The following is a 17,621-nucleotide window of genomic DNA, read 5'->3' on the forward strand; positions in this document are numbered from 1 at the left end:
ACACAAGACACGCTGGTTATGGGAAAGAATTGACGCAAATGCTGAATAGGGTATCGTAGAATGTGCCTGGCGCGCATGAGTATCGGGGCGAGGATCTCTCAACTTAGGCAAAAGTCTGCTCCAGCTGCGTTGTAGCAGCAGGGGCAGCGGCGGCATCAGACCCGGCTTGCTCTCTTTCATGCTCATTCTCATTTTCACCCCCAAGCTCCTGAGCCTGTTCCTGTTCCTGCTCACGTTCACGCTCACGCTCACGCTCGCGCTCCCGTTCTTGTTCTTGTTCTTGTTCTTGTTCTTGACGAACTCGTTCGGCTTCGGCTGCATTGCGTGCCTCAACTTGCCGCTCACCGATACCCGGAACCAGGCTAGCAAGAAGAAGCACAATGGATCTCTCCGCGCGTCGAAGGAAGTGCAAAATTTCGCCAAGCATACCCTGGGGCGCAGGGTTATCACGGTTCTCTCCGCCTTGGTTTGGCCTTTGCCTAGATTGATCAGCGGGCCCACCCATGTGAGCGAGACCTTCGAGATGACGCTGGACCGGGGCGACAATGGCCCCGTGGAGCTGCTGCGGAATGTCTGTATCTGACAGAACAGCCACTAGCACGGCGCATGTGACGAGGAAGATACGCGTCCAAGTACCCGCATCGCTGATCATGTAGCAGAAAAAGTACATGCGAATGAACATCCAGACGCGACGTATATAACGTCCAAGACCCGCGCCATTGTCGTCTCGTCGTTGCTGCTGGTTGATCAGAGCTTGTCGAACGGCCTGATGAACGGCGGCGGCGTTCGCAGCATTGGGGTTCACCTGAGCATCGGGAGCAGGGGTTGCATGAGACTGGAGAGAAGAACCTTGGGGCGAGGCCCTAATTGTGGTGTCCGGGGGTAGAATCAGGCTTTGTCGGCCATCTGGGTGTGTTGCTAGGTAAATCCGAGAGGTCTCGGTCTGCGAGTAGGAAGGATTGTTCATCCCCACTCTGATTCGCTGGGCCTGCTGGATCAGGGTAATCTGATCGACACGCTCGTAGAGACAGGTGACACGATTCATCATCACCTCAACAGCGCCCGCCGTCGGAGGGAAAAGGCGATGGTTGGGCGGGGTGGAATATATCCTTTCAATGTTTTGGCTCTGTCTTTCTGCCAGCATGTTTTGAAGTTGTGTTCGAATTCGGAACATCATGTCTACAGACGGTATGATGTGTTGGTTGACCAGATTTTCCATTTCCATCACTTGCTGAGAAAGAGATTGCCAGCCTTGTATTTGCTCAAGGTATGGGGCCGAAGAAGGATCTGATTGCGCGAATGTACTGGTGTCAATAGGGACCGATTGAGCTCCGTTTGCTGATGGAATATTCGAAGCTGTGCCTGGCGAAGTGTTTGTGTTGGTTTGCTTGAAACTTGATGTCGGCATCGCCCAATTATGATGCTCTGATGCGGTCGCCCTTGACGAATCCTGTGGGTGTGCAGCAGGGTCACCGCTGTTGGTCGTTATGAGAGAAGGGGACGGATTCCATGCAGGCATTGCAGGGAACCTGGCGTTTGCAGGATTGTCATTGATATTCTGAGCAGACGTAGTATTGTGACTCCAAGAGGTGGAGTCATACCGAGCAAAATTCGACCGCGAATCAATTTCTGGTGAAATTTGATGGGAAGAGCTGGCCTGGAGCATTCGGTCCATCTCCTCTGTCAAAACACCCCGACGCCGGAGTTCTTCTCTGAGTGTACTAGTCTGGTCCAAGCTTGAGGGAGCTGTGGCTCGCCATCTTTCTAACATCGCATCTAGCTCGCTCCGAATATGATTCGATCTGTCTTGAGAGCCGTGTCCAATGACGTTCGAGGAAAGAGGCGCCTGCCCCCGGTATCGAATTCCCTGTGTCGAGGTTGCCGGTTGAGGGGCCACGCCGGTCGATGACACGTATTGGTTCAAGTGCGATGGTACATTTGCTGCGCTTGGCGTTGAGGAGGTTATGGTGGGAGTTGGAGCTGGAGGCAGGACAAGGTGAATTGAGCATGGGGATCCCTAGAGTCGGCGCTGTTAGATCAACATAGCATGGTAAGTGGTAAATGATAAGAACCTGGATACTCACATCGATAGGCCCCAGGACAGATGCTAAGCTCGCTCGATCATCAGTCAAAGGCTTGCCCCGGTAGATCAATCTCTGTTGTGTCGGGGCCGGCCGACTTGGGAGAGACTGTGTAATGCGAGCCTTGATTTGTGCAACGGTGTCCGAGAGTGGTTGATCGTGAAGCGTAAATCGCCCTGGGGCGGGGATTGAAGGGGAGATAACATGTAGGGTGATCTTGTCGGACGCCATCGGGGAAGCTCCTTTTGTGACTGGATCAGTTGTCATGTTGATAGCAGCTGTAGCTTTGTGATGACGTGGATAGCTAGATGATCATGTCGTAGTGGCAGTGAGAGGAGCGAAGAAGATGTGACGGCGGCGGTTGAAGCGATTTAATCCAACGATGAGTACGATATACAAAGGAAGCCCTGCTGGTGAAGCGACAATGGTGGGTGCACCTTTGTGGAGGTGTTTGCTTTGGGAAGATCTGGCAGAAAGCCAAGAACCGGGGCTGATAGCGCGATAGTGGGCAACGTTGGAGTAACCCGCGTAGGGTTAACAGAGCGATGACTGGTAGTATTAGCCAACAAACTCTGGAACAAATTAAAAGGGACGCCCAACAGATAAAAATGCAGTTGTAGACGTGTCGCAATCACGAAGCATCACCAATTGGAGAGGAGCAGAGAGAAGTAAAGTATTGAGTACAGTGTACTCCGTACTGTACATATGTACTGAAGTACAAAGTTACTCCACGTGCCCACTGCGGGTGCTAGTGCTATTCTGCCGGGCGGTGACTACCCCTGGTTTCAAAACTTCTGGTCACGTTCATTCGGGGCCAAACCTCGCCGAGGTCAGATCGATTCTGTGTCGATCCGAGAACCCCATGGATTAAACACGATGGCCCAGCGCCTTCTCCACAACTCCCCCCTTCTTCGTTTCCATCACGCCACCCCGGTGACCGGGGGCGCAGCGACGATGGAAGTCCTTTCGTTTAGGGCCACTGCCCGCCACCAGGCCAGCATGCGCCATTTTCTTCCAAGTCATGGAGACAGTACAACAAAGATAATCAGAAAGAGAGCAGCAGCAGCGGCAGCAGCAAAAATGGAGGATTTGGGTCCCGACTACGCTTTGCCCTGCGCAACACCAAGGTCGAATGGTACCCGATCCCTGTCGGTCTCGGAATCGGCCTCTTAGGGGTTTTGTCATTCTACAAATCCCAACGAGCAGAGCGTGATCGTGCGGCTCAGGATGCCGCTGGCGAGGAATGGGAGAATGGAGGCCGACCACCACGTCGCCCACGTATCGTACCAACCGGTTCCTGGCAGGTGCAGTTCATGTCGACCTTACCCCTGAAGGCCATGTCGCGCCTCTGGGGCCGTTTCAACGAGATCGAACTTCCCTATTACTTCCGCGTTCCTGGATTTAAACTATACTCTTGGGTTTTTGGCGTCAACCTGAGCGAGGTCGCCGAACCCGACCTACACACATACCCCAACCTTGCAGCGTTCTTTTATCGCAAATTGAAGCCCGGCATGCGACCTCTCGACCCTGACCCAAGAGCCCTGCTCGCACCTTCCGATGGTCGTATTCTGCAGTTTGGTATGATTGAGCGTGGTGAGGTGGAGCAGGTGAAGGGCATGACCTATAGTTTGGATGCCCTATTGGGATCGGCTACGCCGGCACACGCTGACCACAGCAACCGCCTCGCTGATTCTACCGCGGAAGCCACTCAAAAAGACGCCGAGAAGCTCAAGTCTGATGAGGAGTTTGCTCACCTGAATGGCATCTCCTACACCCTCCCTGATCTCCTATCGGGCGAGACCTCGACCAAGCGACGAGGCTCGATGGATGCATCAACCACCTCCAAAACAACCTCGGAAGTGCAAGTGCAGGAAGAGCTGGCTCGCGGCGACGGGATGCCCTGGTATGCACCTCGAACGGCCAATAAGCATGCTTTATTCTACGTGGTGATCTACCTTGCACCCGGAGACTACCACCGGTTCCACTCCCCTACGGCGTGGGTGGTGGAGAGCCGTCGTCACTTTGCCGGCGAATTGTACTCGGTTTCTCCCTACCTGCAACGCCATCTACCAGGTCTATTCACTCTCAACGAGCGGGTGGCGCTCCTGGGTCGCTGGCGATGGGGGTTCTTTAGTTACACACCGGTGGGTGCCACGAATGTGGGCTCGATCAAAATCAACTTTGACCGAGAGTTGCGCACCAACAGTCTGTTAACGGACACGGCGGCGGACTTGGCGGCAGCCTTGGCTGCGAAACGAGGCGAGCAGGATCCTGGATTCGTGGAGGCAACATACCGTCATGCCAGCCGTACGCTGAATGGACACCCTCTGCAGCGGGGTGAGGAGATGGGTGGATTCCAGCTGGGAAGTTCGATTGTGATGGTGTTTGAGGCACCCCTGGGGACTCGGCAATCTGTTGATGCGGGCTGGCCTGAGGAGCAACCGTCTGACGGATGGACGTGGAGCATTGAAAAGGGGCAGCGTATCAAGATCGGTGAAAAATTGGGCTTTGTGGGAGAAGCCTAGATGGCTCCTTGTGTGACCATGGACATAGTAGGAGGATTTGTTGTAATATACCATTCTGCGATGTTTGATTAGAGCATGTTGAGCGGAGATCAGACCTTCCTTATAGAGTATATGGGTGCCATTGGTACCCTACTTGATCTCAATATGATTGATCTAATCTAAGATTCTTCATGCTTACTACTTGATGTACAGTACGTACGGAGTATCACCCTCGGGTACTCCCTAATTAGCAGCTCCATCCGGATTGGGTGACCCCGTGCTGGCAGGCTCCATTTTGATTGGTCGATCGCCCATGGCGTCATTGACGGATCCACGGGTCGAGACGCGTCGAGCTGAACTGTCTTTGTACTTGCTGTACGGAGTACTTATTGTACCTGTCATACAGGATAAGAAGAATACTGATCTGCACATATGTAGACCAGTTGACGAGTATCCTGCTGAGGACCTAGCTCTCGAAATGCAGGCCCATGGTTACACATGGCGTAATGGTCCTGGACCTGACAAACAAAAACAAACCGGGGGCAATCAGGGCAACCCTGGTTGAGGCAGGTCAACAACCCCAATAAACTTGGTCGTGGCCATCGTTGAAGTCATGATCTGACCGAATGCCAACTCTCCCATAGCCACAGCCAAGCTTCCACCTTGCTTTGCTTTGCTTTGCTTTTCTTTCCTCCCCTTCTCTCCCTCCCCCCCTTCATCCTTTTGGTCCCCGTGGACAAGGACAAGGACAGGACAACTCTTGGGAACTCCTCAACTTCTCTTATCGCCTTCATGGCAATTTTTACCGCTCCCCGTTCCTTTCAATACAATGCATTCGCTCAAGATCCGCTGGTCGCCAGCAACGCCTTCATGGCCAGCGGCAACCCCCCAGCCCAAGCACCCTCCATTCGGCTACTTATTGCTCCTCGTCTTCGAGGCCGTGCTGGAGGTCGTCTGTGTCTGCTTGCCCGGCTACATTGTCGCCCAACAGGGCCTCTTCGACGCCGACGCCCAAAAGTTTGTCGCAAACCTGAACGTAATGCTCTTCACCCCCTGTCTGAGTATGATCTCCCGAATTCTCTCCGCCGTGGAACCAAGCGACAGCCCCCCTCAATTCCGGTCGCATTTATAACCGAGTTACTGACAATCTTTTTCGGAACCAGTTTTTGTCAAGTTGGGCTCCCAATTGACCGCGGAGAAACTCACAGACCTGGCGATCATCCCGGTGATCTTCATTGTTCAGACCTTAGTCTCATACTCTTGCGCCTGGGCTGTCACCAGATGCTTTCACTTCAAGAAGCGCAAGTCGAACTTCGTTACGGCGATGGCGGTATGTACCTCAGGGCTCCGGGTCACGCTGATTGGTTCCAATCGACGATAGTTGTCGCGCCATTTGATAAGCTCTACATGTTGCAGCGCTGATCCCGCATTCCAATAGGTCTTTGGCAACTCCAATTCGCTGCCGATCTCCCTGGTCGTTTCCCTATCGCAGACCCTTCGAGGCTTGCACTGGGATAGGATACCACACGATAACGACGATGAAGTCGCAGCGCGAGGTATCTTGTACTTACTCATCTTCCAGCAGCTAGGTCAACTGGTACGTTGGAGTTGGGGATACCGTGTTCTGCTAGCGCCAAAAGACCAATACCTCGAGGATTCTGACCAGAGCTCGAACGGTTCATCCATCATTGAACAAGGCCAAGCACGATATACCGACAATCCCGAACAAACAGAACCGGATGAGCCACTCCTTCGCACGCGCAGCTCGGATAGTTTACATCGAGCTTCCAATGGTCCAATTCACGATGATGGCAATTTCCAATCAGGCGATCAGACTCCGATCTCGACACGCGCCTACTCATACTCGAAGGTCTCATCGGTTCATTCCAGGGCCGCATCAATACACAGCGGCCTCGATTCCGATCTCTCGCCAAGAACGATCGGTCCGCCACCCCGTGGACCATTCCTACCGCGCCAAAGTACGGGAGAAGACATGCTGTCATTCCCCGACGTGGAATCCACTGCGCGGGAATTGCAAGCATCAGAGGAAACACTTGTAGGCCGCTGGAAGGCATCTTTCCGACGCCGCTGGCACGGTTTTCGCGAATCATGGGCGGCGAAGACCAACGCACTTTATGATCGTCTTCCACCAAAGACACAGAAGGGCCTATCAGCTACATCCCACGGCTTGGGCCGTTTCTTCCGTGGCGTATGGAGTTTCATGAACCCGCCTCTCTGGGCAATGCTCGTCGCTATCGTTGTCGCCTCGGTCCCATCTTTACAACACCTATTCTTCGACAAAGGCACTTTCATTAGCAACTCCGTCACCAGCGCCATTCAACAGAACTCCCAGGTAGCCGTCCCGCTCATTTTGGTGGTTCTTGGGGCCAACCTAGCCAGAAACACACTCTCTGAAGAAGCCCTTGACGATATGGAACATCCCGCCGATGAACGCAAGCTCATTATTGCGGCGCTGATTTCACGAATGCTGCTACCGACTCTGATCATGGCACCGATCATCGCTCTCATGGCAAAGTTTGTGCCGATCAGCATTCTCGACGACCCAATTTTCATCGTTGTTTGCTTCCTCATTACTGGAGCCCCGTCGGCACTGCAATTGGCCCAGATCTGCCAAATCAACAATGTCTACATCGGTGCCATGTCTAAACTTCTTTTCCAGAGCTATGTTGTCTGGTACGTCCCTTCTTCCTCGCCCATTTCACTTCTGTAAAAGGTTTGTACTAATTATTTATCATAGGATCCTTCCCTCAACCCTTGTGCTGGTCGTCTGCGCCCTGGAGGTTCTTGAATGGGCTGCCGCTTAGACGGCCTCTGGCGCAACACAGTGTATTCTATCTCGAGCGGGGCTGGTCTTGGTTTGTATCGGATGCATTGACACGGTCGCTTTTCTGATTACTATGTTCATAATTTCTGATGGCGCTGAGTCCCTGTATCTTTTGGGACCTGGCGTTTGAGCTTGCATTCCATCATATGATTACGATTGTCTCCCTCTTTCACAGCCTCTCCTACACGTTTTCCTCCCCTTGTGATTATCGTTAGGACTTTCTTTCTCTTTCTTTCTCTCTCTCTCTTGATGGGTCGGCCTAAAAAGGCTTGGTGACATTACATTATACCTACAATAAGATCAAAATGAACACAAGTTGAATCATCAAAATCTTGCAAGAGTACTATATACTTTCTATTTTCTTTTTGCCTAAGCTGACCCAGGACAAACCTGTGCTCCCGCTGGAAGCACAGATGTATCATGTGCGACCAGTCCGGCCGGGTCCCCTTGGACATCAATAAGCATCGCCATACCTGTAGCAAAGTGCCAAAGAATATGGCAATGGAAGAGCCAGACACCCGGATTATCAGCCTTGAATCGAAGAACCGCGTACCCGCGGCTGGGAATCTGGACTGTATCGCGAAGTGCGGCACGAGACAAGTCGTAGGGCTGGACAGGATCGGTGTCTGGGTCGAAACCAGTAGGAATGACGTCTTCAAAGGGATTATATGAGCCCCATCCAAAGGTGGATTCGTGCGTTGCTAGGACGTAAAAGTGGTGGCCGTGCTGCGAGTGATATGGCATGAGCGAGGATGTAAGGGATAACCGAGCATAAAAACAATAATAATGATGCAATATTGCAGGGTGCTGGTTTGGCAGAAATGAGAAATGTCGGTGTGCTTACCATGTGAAATGGATGGGGGCCTTCATCTAGGTTGTTGACCACAAGGTCTACCCATGTTGGGCCAGGCCCCGTGGTAATTGAAAACTGGTTCGAATCCCAGCTCTCGCGGGGGAGGGCGATGAGTGGGACTTGAGGCTCGCTCTGGGGCTTCCAAATCGTCATATTGAAAAAGCCATAGGGCATGTTGCGGAGTCGGGCCATCTTCTGGATCTTGGTGTACACGACATGTGTCTCGTCAGCTTCTTCGGGGAGTTTTGCGAGGACAGAAGCGGATGATGGGATTTTCTCCAGGTCCAATTCATTGCGGATGATGGGTATTGAAGTCGCGTCATCGAGTGTTTTGGATGTGTTTGAGTAGTGAATGGCGAAGGTTTGATCGGGGGTTAATGCGTGGTTCATGTACTTGAAGCATCTAGCCGAAGTTAAAACGAGTATGAATACGAGCAGGCTGAGTGAGATTTACCCTTGATCCAATTTCACCATCATGGATGATGGCCTTGCCTCTGCTCTGGGGGGTGGACGTAGGACAAAATCCATGCGCTGTCCAGGATACAAAATCCCGGCCGAGTTGACATCCTCCTGTTGTGGTCGCTCCACATCAACACTGTCCACCTGAAGCAGCTCGAGGCTCTCTTGGTCGAATACGAGAGTGAAACCTCCCAGGGCCCTATAACGATAATTTTAGTGGCCACTCCTCAATCAATTGCGATCTTACAATGTGCATACCCTGTATTGACGACGCGTACTCGGGAGGACGCGCTAAAGTCGAGGTGAAGAAACGATGGCTTTGTCTGATCCTCGACACAGTCTACAGGACGTGCAGGTACAGCCATACCACAGTCAAAATAGCCGACTCCGTTAATGAGCAACGAGTCTGGGACCGGCTGATGAATGGTCAGTGGATATATGCGATTTTTGTTCGACTGGACAAACCTCGTTCCCGAAATTTCCTGGATCCTGGTACCAAGCTAGAACATCTTCTGCGGGCGGGTGATACCAGTCTCCAATGAGCAACAGATGCTCCTTCTCATACCCAAATCGATCAGCATCGCTTCCACCTCGACCCATCAGCCCCCGGACTGTCGACTTGGACGCGGGTGCATGAACGACCAACCCGCCAAACAAACCATCCTGTCTCGATAACCCGGAGTGCGCATGATACCAAAACGTTCCGCTCTGGTCTTCTGGGATGCTGATGTTATAGACATACTGGGCACCAGGAGATATGGGGCATTGGGATACCGCCGCTGCTCCATCCACGGAATCTATGGCCTGTCAGCTGCCGAAACGAGGTCAATCTCTAGGCGATACAGCCAACTCACTCGCTACATGAAGACCATGCCAATGAAGAGCGACCGGGTGCTCTGACAAGGCGTTGGTAACGGTGATGATCAATGTATCACCTGAACGAGCCTCGACGGTGGGACCTGGAAACAAATCTATGGGATGAAACGAAGGGATAATTATTAGCGGAACCTTCCCTTCATCAGGCGACCGCTAGAGAGCGGAACATCGCCGTCGGTGGAAGCCTCACCGTTGATGAGAAAGACTCTCTTCAGGACGCCATCAGGCCTGCGTTCGTCCGTTGTAACGCGCCAATCCAAATGGTGTGTAACGGGAACACGAAACACATGATCCTCGGGATGCAATTCGATGTACGGCCGAATCGACGCTTCCTCGTCATGACTATGGCCATGGCCATGACCATGACCATGGCCATGACCATGACCTAGCAGTGGACCGATCCATGATTGCAGGTAGATATCCGGGCGAAGCGAATATGCCAAAAGCAACACGAAGAGAGTGATCAGAACCCAGTTAAGCAACGGGCGAGAGCTCGGTTCCGACGAAGTGGCCTTTTGGGGTGATTGCTGGGAGTCTTGGGTGCGGGGCGGTCTTCGACGCCGACTGTTTTGTCTTTCCATGATTCTGAAGAGGGAGACCCTCAATTTCAGACGTCGGACGTCGGATGATTTAAGATTACCGCATGGACCCCGGCCCTTGCGGAGGGCAAAGACATGCAGCGAGTGGCGGGAGACAAGGGGATCGGCAGGAGGCGTAGGTCACTTGCAACGCCCGCAGCTTCGAAGCCGCTTTGACTGCTTGTCTTGAACCACACAGCACAGCAGTAGGCAAGGATGAAGATGACCTAGCTTTGAAAGAAGTCCCTCATCAAGACACTACGTCGACAGGGTCTTGAGAGGCGTGGTTTAGCGTGTTTGGCGTAGTCTTAGGGCAGGCACGTGGGGCATCCCCGCAGCTTTGCATCTCCGCTCTCCACATGCTCGAATCGAGGGATACCATTTGGTCATCCTACTGTACTTCTTGCTTCTTGCATCCCCCTCCTAACCTATCATCGTGGCACCTGCTACCTTGATACTACCATTTCACTTCCTTCTTTTTTTCTCTTCGGCTCGACCCGATCTCTGATCATCGATCGTCAATCGAAGCTTGACATAGGAAGCTCCTGTCTTCCTCCTTAAATACTCACCGCTCCCTCAAGCTTCCAACTTCACTCCTTTCCCAAGGTTCATCCAGAATCACACTTTCAGCATGGGTTTTCTCCTCGGAGTTGCCCTCACGGCGCTCCTGGCGAGCTCGTCCGTCAATGCTGGTTCCCTCAAGGATATCGAGCATGTCGTGATCTTCATGCAGGAGAATCGAGCCCAGGATACGGTAGACCTGCCCTCTTTCGAATGCAGATAAACCTCCCCAGCTGACTGGATGAATCACAGTACTATGGCACCATGGCGGGTGTTCGTGGCTTCGCCGATCCTAACGTCCAGATCAACCCCGATGGACAATCTGTTTGGAACCAGTAAGTTAAGTTCAAGAACTATCTATACATAGAATCTGCTTCTAACAAACCCACTAGAACTGTTGATCCCAACATGTCCGACCGGTCTAGCGGCCTGTTTCCTTTCTACCTCGGTTGGAAGGGCGGCGAGACTCTGGATGCCATCCAGTGCATGGCGGCCGGTGATAACGGCTATCACGCTAACCAGGCTGCCTACAATCACGGTCTGAACAATGCCTGGGCAACTAAGAACACGCCATGGAGCTGGGGCTATTACAAGCGCGAAGATATCCCTGCCCAGTTTGCCATTGCTGAAGGATGGACTTCCGCCGATATGTATCAGGTAAGGATCACTCCCAGACTATGAACATACCCGAGCTGATCCATTATAGGAATCTCAAATCACTGCCACCAACCCCAACCGCGTGACCCTAATCAGTGGTTCTATCAATGTCCCGGGGGGGGCCTCAATCACCTGACCAGGGCGGCGTTTACATTGACAACAATGAAATGCCTGGTAAGTGATACTCAGAAGACCCCATCTGGCTCATCACTAAACAATTTAGGTTGTGAAAAGCCGGGTGTCAGCTGCTATCCCCTCAAATGGAAGACCATCTTCGAATTCTATGAGGATGCCGGTGTCTCATGGCAGCTGTACCAAGACACCAACAACTTTGACGACAACCCCTTGGCTTGGTTCCAGCAGTTTCAACAAGCCAAGAAGGGCAACCCTCTTGCTGATAAAGGAATGTCCTTCGTGGGACTCGAGAAGTTCTACGAGGATGCTGCCAACGGCACTCTTCCCAGAGTCAGCTTCATCGTCGGCCCTACTGAGCTCTCCGAGCATCCTCCTTACCGGCCAATGGACGGTGGCTGGCTACAGAAAAGAGTTACCGATGCCGTGACAAGCAGCCCCAAGTACTCTTCAACTCTGCTGATGATTAGCTTTGACGGTAAGTCACATTCCTGGCTGTGCATAGTAACTACTAATCAGAACTCCCAGAAACTGGTGGCTTTGGTGATCATGTAACACCTTTCCACTCGCCCCAAGGCACGGCTGGAGAGTGGATGACAGACCCATATGGAGACTTTGGCGATGTTTTTTCAGGGCCCGGTGCGTACATGAGCTCTAACAGTTGCATTCTGCATTAGTTACTGACCCAATGTTTAGGTTTTCGTGTTCCCTTTATCATGGTCTCTCCGTGGACTCGTGGTGGCCGTGTCTTCACTGAGCGCTGCGATCACAACTCACAAATTATGTTCATTGAGCAGTGGCTGACTGCTCTCGGCTACTCGGGTGTTCAAACCGACCAAATGGTGCCATGGCGTCGTGCCCACATGTCGAACCTGATCAGCGCTCTAGATCTTGATCACGTATGTCCTCCTTTCTCTTGGCTTCCAAAAAGCCTCTCTTATACAATACGGTTGAACTAACGTATGTAGCCCGATTATTCCCTACCCAATCTTCCGGATATCCCCACTCCGGAGACCGATGGGAATGGCAACTTTGTGGGCACATCGCGCTGCCAATCGCGACACAGTCAGACACGCCCTCCGGTTCCATACGGCGAGCAGAGCAATCTCTCCGATTCCCTCTTTTTCGAGGATGGCTACAAGGAGGTTGTAGGATATCTGACTGAAGGCCGTTATTTGGTCTTCAGTAAAAATGGCTACGCTCTGCGAGCACAAAACAAGAAATGGGATCTTGACACAGGTAAACCAGGTCATCTTTACGACAAAAAGGAAAGTCGCTGGATTTTGCATTACACCGAAGATGAAGAGAGCGAGATCTTCACGCTCGAGAACGCACTTGACGGTCGCTGGCTCGGACCTCGTGGAGAATTGCAAGCCCCGGAGGCCCGAAGCTCTGCTTCACAGATCCGCATTACTTTCCTCGGAAATGGCTTGGGCTATACTCTGCGGTACATCGAGGGTGGCGAGTATCTCGACATTGACAACTTGGGCAACCTAGTCCTGCACAATTCAGATAGTGGATTGGGCCAGGGATTCGGTGTCGTCAGCGTGACCTATCACGACTAAGCTTCCTTTCTCCTTTCTTTTCTTATTGCTTTTTTCTACTACACTGGGGAGCGAGGTTCGCTTTTATCCATTTCCCCTCAGCTTTGATTGATGACTGAGGATCAATGCCCCTTTAGACGAGACCACATGATTTCGGTTGCATACATTCAGCCTACATTGAGCGATGGAATTTAACCCAAAGGTTCAGAACTACACGAATCTTATAAATTCATTTTAGGTTTTTTATTCTATCTCTTCTACCTTAAATTAACCATGAGAGTGGGATTTGTAAACCGCAAGCTTCAGGGCAATCTGCATCTATGATTTACTGGTAAATACTATCGGATATCTTTCAAGTTCGTAATAGATCATTATCCATTCACTGAGGGATACTAGAGCTGGCATGGCCATGGAAGATCAATTACAATTTCCGAAGATGCTGCCTAGGTCAGAACTTGAACATGCTCTTGGTATTAGAATCGTCTCAGAAACCGTTGCTCTTTACGTCTGTCATATTATGTATCGTATCACCATTCCCCATTTTATTATCATATTACACCGGAATGATCCTGAAATTCATTTCCGCAAGCACGTCGCGCCAATCTGTGGGGGATCCTGATCTATCAAGCTTGCTCCATACCTGTTGCACAATACTATGCTGTTTCGAAAAGTTCTTCAGGCGATATTTTTCAACCCGAGCCCACCACTCATTCCATCGCTGGCGATACTCGCCTATCGCCTCGCATGATGCGATAAAGGCTGGCCATGTGAGTGGAGCTGGGGCAGAGCTACCCTTAATCAGACGGATCTTCAGGTCTTCAGCCTCGTTCATGGCAAGGAGAGTATTTTCTTGCTCTGTGCCGAGGTATTCCCGCTTGCAGTTCTGGACAGATCGATAGTAGTAGATCGAAGCAGCAGAATGGAATGCCCTTGACTGCGCCCGGGCGACCTGTCGTGCATCCTCCCTCTCCGTACCTATCGCTGAGAATGGCTCTGAATCAATATTCCAAGAACTCAGATGATCTCCCAACTCCTCGCAAGCTGCTAGGAGAGTGGTGGGGTACTCTCTGCCCTTGTAAAATGCAAGATGCTGCGTTATTTCGTATATTCGCTTTATAAGCCTGGCAAGATTCGTCGTAATGCCGTAAATGTATTCAATGCTCGGATCCGAAAAGTCATGATCCGTCCGATCGGGGTCAGCATCATCATTCCATGGAGTTGGGTCCGACCACGGAAGTGCAGTCTGGGCAAAAAGTCGAAGCATGGTGCATATCATGTTAAGCTGACTGGTCTCTCGACTGACTAGGTTTGCGTGGTGTCGTGATGCTTGAAGTTTGATGGCGGCATCTAAATGAATCCAATGATCGTTCACACCACCGTCGAGAATCTAAAAATTCGCATATATTAGGAGTGAAATCTTGAAGATATCATCGGAGACCTACATCAACAGATACCAAAGACAAAATGGCTACCATTAAGTCTTTGTACCGGCCAACCTTCCTGACCAGTGAGTTTCGCAGTGCATTTAGAGCCCGCTCTTTGTGGCAGCATGCAAGCTGCTGAAGTCCATTATCACTAGACCCTAGGCCTTGTAGGTTGGTAGCCGCAGAGCACAGCAAACTGTGAAATACAGCAACCGTTGCTGAAGATATCCCTTGCGAGTCTTGGTCAGTTTCAGTGAAACTTGATCCTTCAATGGCAAGGGGGAGATATAATGTTTGGAAAGGATTTCCCCTGTGGGAGACAGGCTGCATCAAATGGACGATGTTGTTTGTATAGTGATGGATGAGCATATTTATCGAAGGATCCTTGATTTGGGGATAACCGAGACTGTAGGAAAGAGTGTTTGATGGTGCCCCCAATTTCATGGTGCTTGGTATTTGCAATGCAAGTCCATTGTGCCTGAGGGGTATCGAAGACTCAATCTCTTGGGCCACATGATCTCTTGGACGAATCAAGGCTGTAGATCCCACGATATTCCAACTAGCGGGATAATCACCACTAGTATGGGAAATAGTCTTGTCCAGTAACCCTTTTTGGGTTGGTGTTATTGAGCTTTCGTTGGAGTTGTCTGATTCATCCTCTATCTCATGAACATTTCTCTCGTTCAGAGCTATAGAAGAGTCTTCAAAGAGTATATCTAGACCTCTGGTCAATGACAGGCTCATCCACCGAGGATCATCAACCTCAAACGTGGTATGCTGTTCTGCTGCAGGTCCAAGATCTTTATTCTGACTAAATTCGTTGTCGCGTTGAGCTGGTGGCTTTTCTGCTTCCCCGAGAAACCAGAAGCCCGGCTGTAGATCAGACTGGCCGTGCTCAGACTGAACATGAAAGACCGAAAATGGGCCGGTGGTCCTCGATTGATCTGTCATGGGCTTATCGATTAAAGCAAGGGCCCGCGTAACTTCTTTGTCGGTCATGGTCTGACATAAGTTTGTTCCTGTCGCGCAAGCAATTTAGCACTTTTCATACACTCCTACAATTGGGTTATCAGACCGACCTGGCTTGATGCGCCTTCGAGTGCCACCCGGTCTCGACCGTTTTCGATTCACCCCCTCGGCCCAATTCAATCTAATGTCGTACCCAGCACAGACAAGTTTCGCATCCTCACACCTCCTACAGGCGGCGGGCCGTTCATCACACTTCGTCCGGCGTTCACGGCATGTCCAACATCTTCTTGCTGTCAACCGATTTGAAGTCGGAGGGGTTTGCGAATGTCTTACCCGCTATATGATAATGATCTGGATGGAATATCCTGGGGCACCGTGGGTCTGAGAACGCCTCGCAAGTCTAAATTGATCTCCATGGCAGCAGAGGGTCGACCTGGGAGGCTCTGTACGAGCTGTGAGCGCGACTTGTGAGTTTTCAAAGGCAAACGGGCAGTGTGACATAGGCAAAATTTCAGCTCGTCTCGGTCAAGATTGATTTAGCGTCTTGGAAATTCCTTCGATCTGCGGGCGAGGGCTCCTGACTGGCGGAACCAGCTTGGACCCCGCATAGAAGCATGCCGTCAACTAATCGATTCGTGGTTTCATTTTCCATTAACGGCTTAGAGTCGGTCTACATATTCACTCTCGGAATTTCCTTGAGCCTCAATATTCGTGGTTCTTCAAGTTGTATTGAGTATGATTTTAGGGGGGGGGGCATACGAGTAGTTGGGAAGTTGGGTCGTTGCGATGTGTTACTACTACTAATAGTGGCTGCGGAGAAAGTCAGCTTCTTTCGCATTTTTCGTTCATATGAACTTTTTATTTCCTTACTGCAAGTTGTTCCTTGTGGATAATTGTTCCCAATAAGAGAAGTAATGCGATGAGTATGTACGAGTATGTAATGTCGTCCACTTCGCGTTGTGCGCCCGCCCCACCGAGGCCCGCCAGGTTAACCCGCTCCAAACCGAACCACCACCAAGTTCCCCTCGCAAGTATTCGGTGTTCTTCGCGATGCCGTCCCCTTCCCACTCGATTCACATTCTAGGGCTGGGCAGTATTGGATCTTTTATCGCCCATTCTCTCCGATCTCTACCAATCCCGCCTTCGGTGACGCTGCTTGCCCATCGAAAGAGCCTATACGATGACTTCGCATCTAATGGATGGAAGCTCGGTCTCCGTGTTGGTGAAGATGGCCCCTTGGACGAGCGAGGTGGATTTAATGCCGAGCTCCTGGGTAGCTCAGCCTCTTCTGACCCAATTCATAATTTAATCGTTGCCGTCAAAGCCTCGGCGACAGTCGCCGCCTTGGAGCCCCTTCGGCATCGCATTGGACCCCAATCAACCATCTGCTTGTTCCAAAATGGCATGGGTCAAATCGAGGATCTCAACCAGCATGTCTTTATTGACCCTTCTAGTAGGCCCACCTACATGCTTGGAATCATGCGCCATGGTGTCTATCTGCGGTCTCCGGTGGAAGCCATCTTGTCCGGTACAAGTGGAAATGCATCACTCGGGGTTGTCGACAGCCACAAACAGACAGCACAACAATTACAAGCCCAGTATCTCCTAGATACTCTACTTCAGCCTACTGCTCTTCACTGTGAGAAAATGGAATGGCCGGATTTATTCCGAGTTCAACTTTTGAAGCTGGCATCTAATTGTGTGCTGAATCCTCTCACGGCACTTCTTGACGTGCGAAACGGGCGCATCAAAGACAATGCCGATATTCAGCCCTTGCAACGACAGATTCTGACAGAGGCCTCGTCTGTATTTCAAAATCTTCCCGAAATGCAGGAACTGTCCCTTGATCGAGATCATTTCTCGACGGAGTCTTTGGAATCTGTTCTGCGCGATACGATTGAAAAAACTGCTCAAAACTCTAGCAGTATGCGAGAAGATATTCTCAAGGGCCGGAGTACCGAGATCCAGTACATCAATGGTTGGATCGTTCGACGTGCCAGGGCCATGGGTCTTAACTGCGAGGCAAACTCTTCCCTTGCTCAACTCGTACTGGCTAAAAGTGGTTTCACTATGAACAATGGCAAGTAATGTACCTTTACATATAGAAGTTGCTTTAAAATAGAATATTCCGTGTACAA

General features: G+C 51.2%; 8 protein-coding genes across 8 annotated transcripts; 4 read left to right on the top strand and 4 right to left on the bottom strand.

Annotated features, from left to right (window-relative positions):
• Nucleotides 1–103: 103 nt before the first annotated feature.
• Nucleotides 104–1,675, bottom strand: N7481_005362 (uncharacterized protein; the record flags this gene model as incomplete). The annotated part of the gene is made up of 1 exon (XM_057264581.1): nucleotides 104–1,675. The coding sequence occupies one exon, from the start codon at nucleotides 1,673–1,675 to the stop codon at nucleotides 104–106; it is 1,572 nt and encodes a 523-aa protein (XP_057122301.1).
• A 46-nt stretch (nucleotides 1,676–1,721) lies between these two features.
• On the bottom strand, nucleotides 1,722–2,348 carry N7481_005363 (uncharacterized protein; the record flags this gene model as incomplete). The annotated part of the gene is made up of 1 exon (XM_057264582.1): nucleotides 1,722–2,348. The coding sequence occupies one exon, from the start codon at nucleotides 2,346–2,348 to the stop codon at nucleotides 1,722–1,724; it is 627 nt and encodes a 208-aa protein (XP_057122302.1).
• A 609-nt stretch (nucleotides 2,349–2,957) lies between these two features.
• On the top strand, nucleotides 2,958–4,606 carry N7481_005364 (phosphatidylserine decarboxylase 1; the record flags this gene model as incomplete). Its single annotated transcript, XM_057264583.1, has 2 exons — nucleotides 2,958–3,014; nucleotides 3,080–4,606. 2 exons carry the CDS (start codon nucleotides 2,958–2,960, stop codon nucleotides 4,604–4,606), a joined length of 1,584 nt encoding a protein of 527 aa, XP_057122303.1.
• An 808-nt stretch (nucleotides 4,607–5,414) lies between these two features.
• Nucleotides 5,415–7,410, top strand: N7481_005365 (Auxin Efflux Carrier superfamily; the record flags this gene model as incomplete). Its single annotated transcript, XM_057264584.1, has 4 exons — nucleotides 5,415–5,646; nucleotides 5,749–5,915; nucleotides 6,024–7,279; nucleotides 7,344–7,410. The coding sequence occupies 4 exons, from the start codon at nucleotides 5,415–5,417 to the stop codon at nucleotides 7,408–7,410; spliced, it is 1,722 nt and encodes a 573-aa protein (XP_057122304.1).
• Nucleotides 7,411–7,799: 389 nt separating this feature from the next.
• Nucleotides 7,800–10,199, bottom strand: N7481_005366 (multicopper oxidase-domain-containing protein; the record flags this gene model as incomplete). The annotated part of the gene is made up of 7 exons (XM_057264585.1): nucleotides 7,800–8,156; nucleotides 8,275–8,686; nucleotides 8,738–8,941; nucleotides 9,001–9,158; nucleotides 9,208–9,539; nucleotides 9,597–9,701; nucleotides 9,770–10,199. 7 exons carry the CDS (start codon nucleotides 10,197–10,199, stop codon nucleotides 7,800–7,802), a joined length of 1,998 nt encoding a protein of 665 aa, XP_057122305.1.
• Nucleotides 10,200–10,827: 628 nt separating this feature from the next.
• Nucleotides 10,828–13,111, top strand: N7481_005367 (nonhemolytic phospholipases C family protein; the record flags this gene model as incomplete). The annotated part of the gene is made up of 9 exons (XM_057264586.1): nucleotides 10,828–10,950; nucleotides 11,010–11,092; nucleotides 11,150–11,414; nucleotides 11,464–11,496; nucleotides 11,555–11,588; nucleotides 11,638–12,024; nucleotides 12,075–12,185; nucleotides 12,243–12,445; nucleotides 12,515–13,111. 9 exons carry the CDS (start codon nucleotides 10,828–10,830, stop codon nucleotides 13,109–13,111), a joined length of 1,836 nt encoding a protein of 611 aa, XP_057122306.1.
• A 532-nt stretch (nucleotides 13,112–13,643) lies between these two features.
• On the bottom strand, nucleotides 13,644–15,513 carry N7481_005368 (fungal specific transcription factor domain-containing protein; the record flags this gene model as incomplete). The annotated part of the gene is made up of 2 exons (XM_057264587.1): nucleotides 13,644–14,477; nucleotides 14,533–15,513. The coding sequence occupies 2 exons, from the start codon at nucleotides 15,511–15,513 to the stop codon at nucleotides 13,644–13,646; spliced, it is 1,815 nt and encodes a 604-aa protein (XP_057122307.1).
• A 1,020-nt stretch (nucleotides 15,514–16,533) lies between these two features.
• Nucleotides 16,534–17,571, top strand: N7481_005369 (ketopantoate reductase family protein; the record flags this gene model as incomplete). The annotated part of the gene is made up of 1 exon (XM_057264588.1): nucleotides 16,534–17,571. One exon carries the CDS (start codon nucleotides 16,534–16,536, stop codon nucleotides 17,569–17,571), a length of 1,038 nt encoding a protein of 345 aa, XP_057122308.1.
• Between the last annotated feature and the right edge of the window lie 50 nt (nucleotides 17,572–17,621).

Source organism: Penicillium waksmanii (assembly GCF_028829765.1).
Source record: "Penicillium waksmanii strain IBT 27052 chromosome Unknown utg000005l:1.0-5232799.0:1.0-5237142.0, whole genome shotgun sequence".
Classification (NCBI taxonomy): domain Eukaryota; kingdom Fungi; phylum Ascomycota; class Eurotiomycetes; order Eurotiales; family Aspergillaceae; genus Penicillium; species Penicillium waksmanii.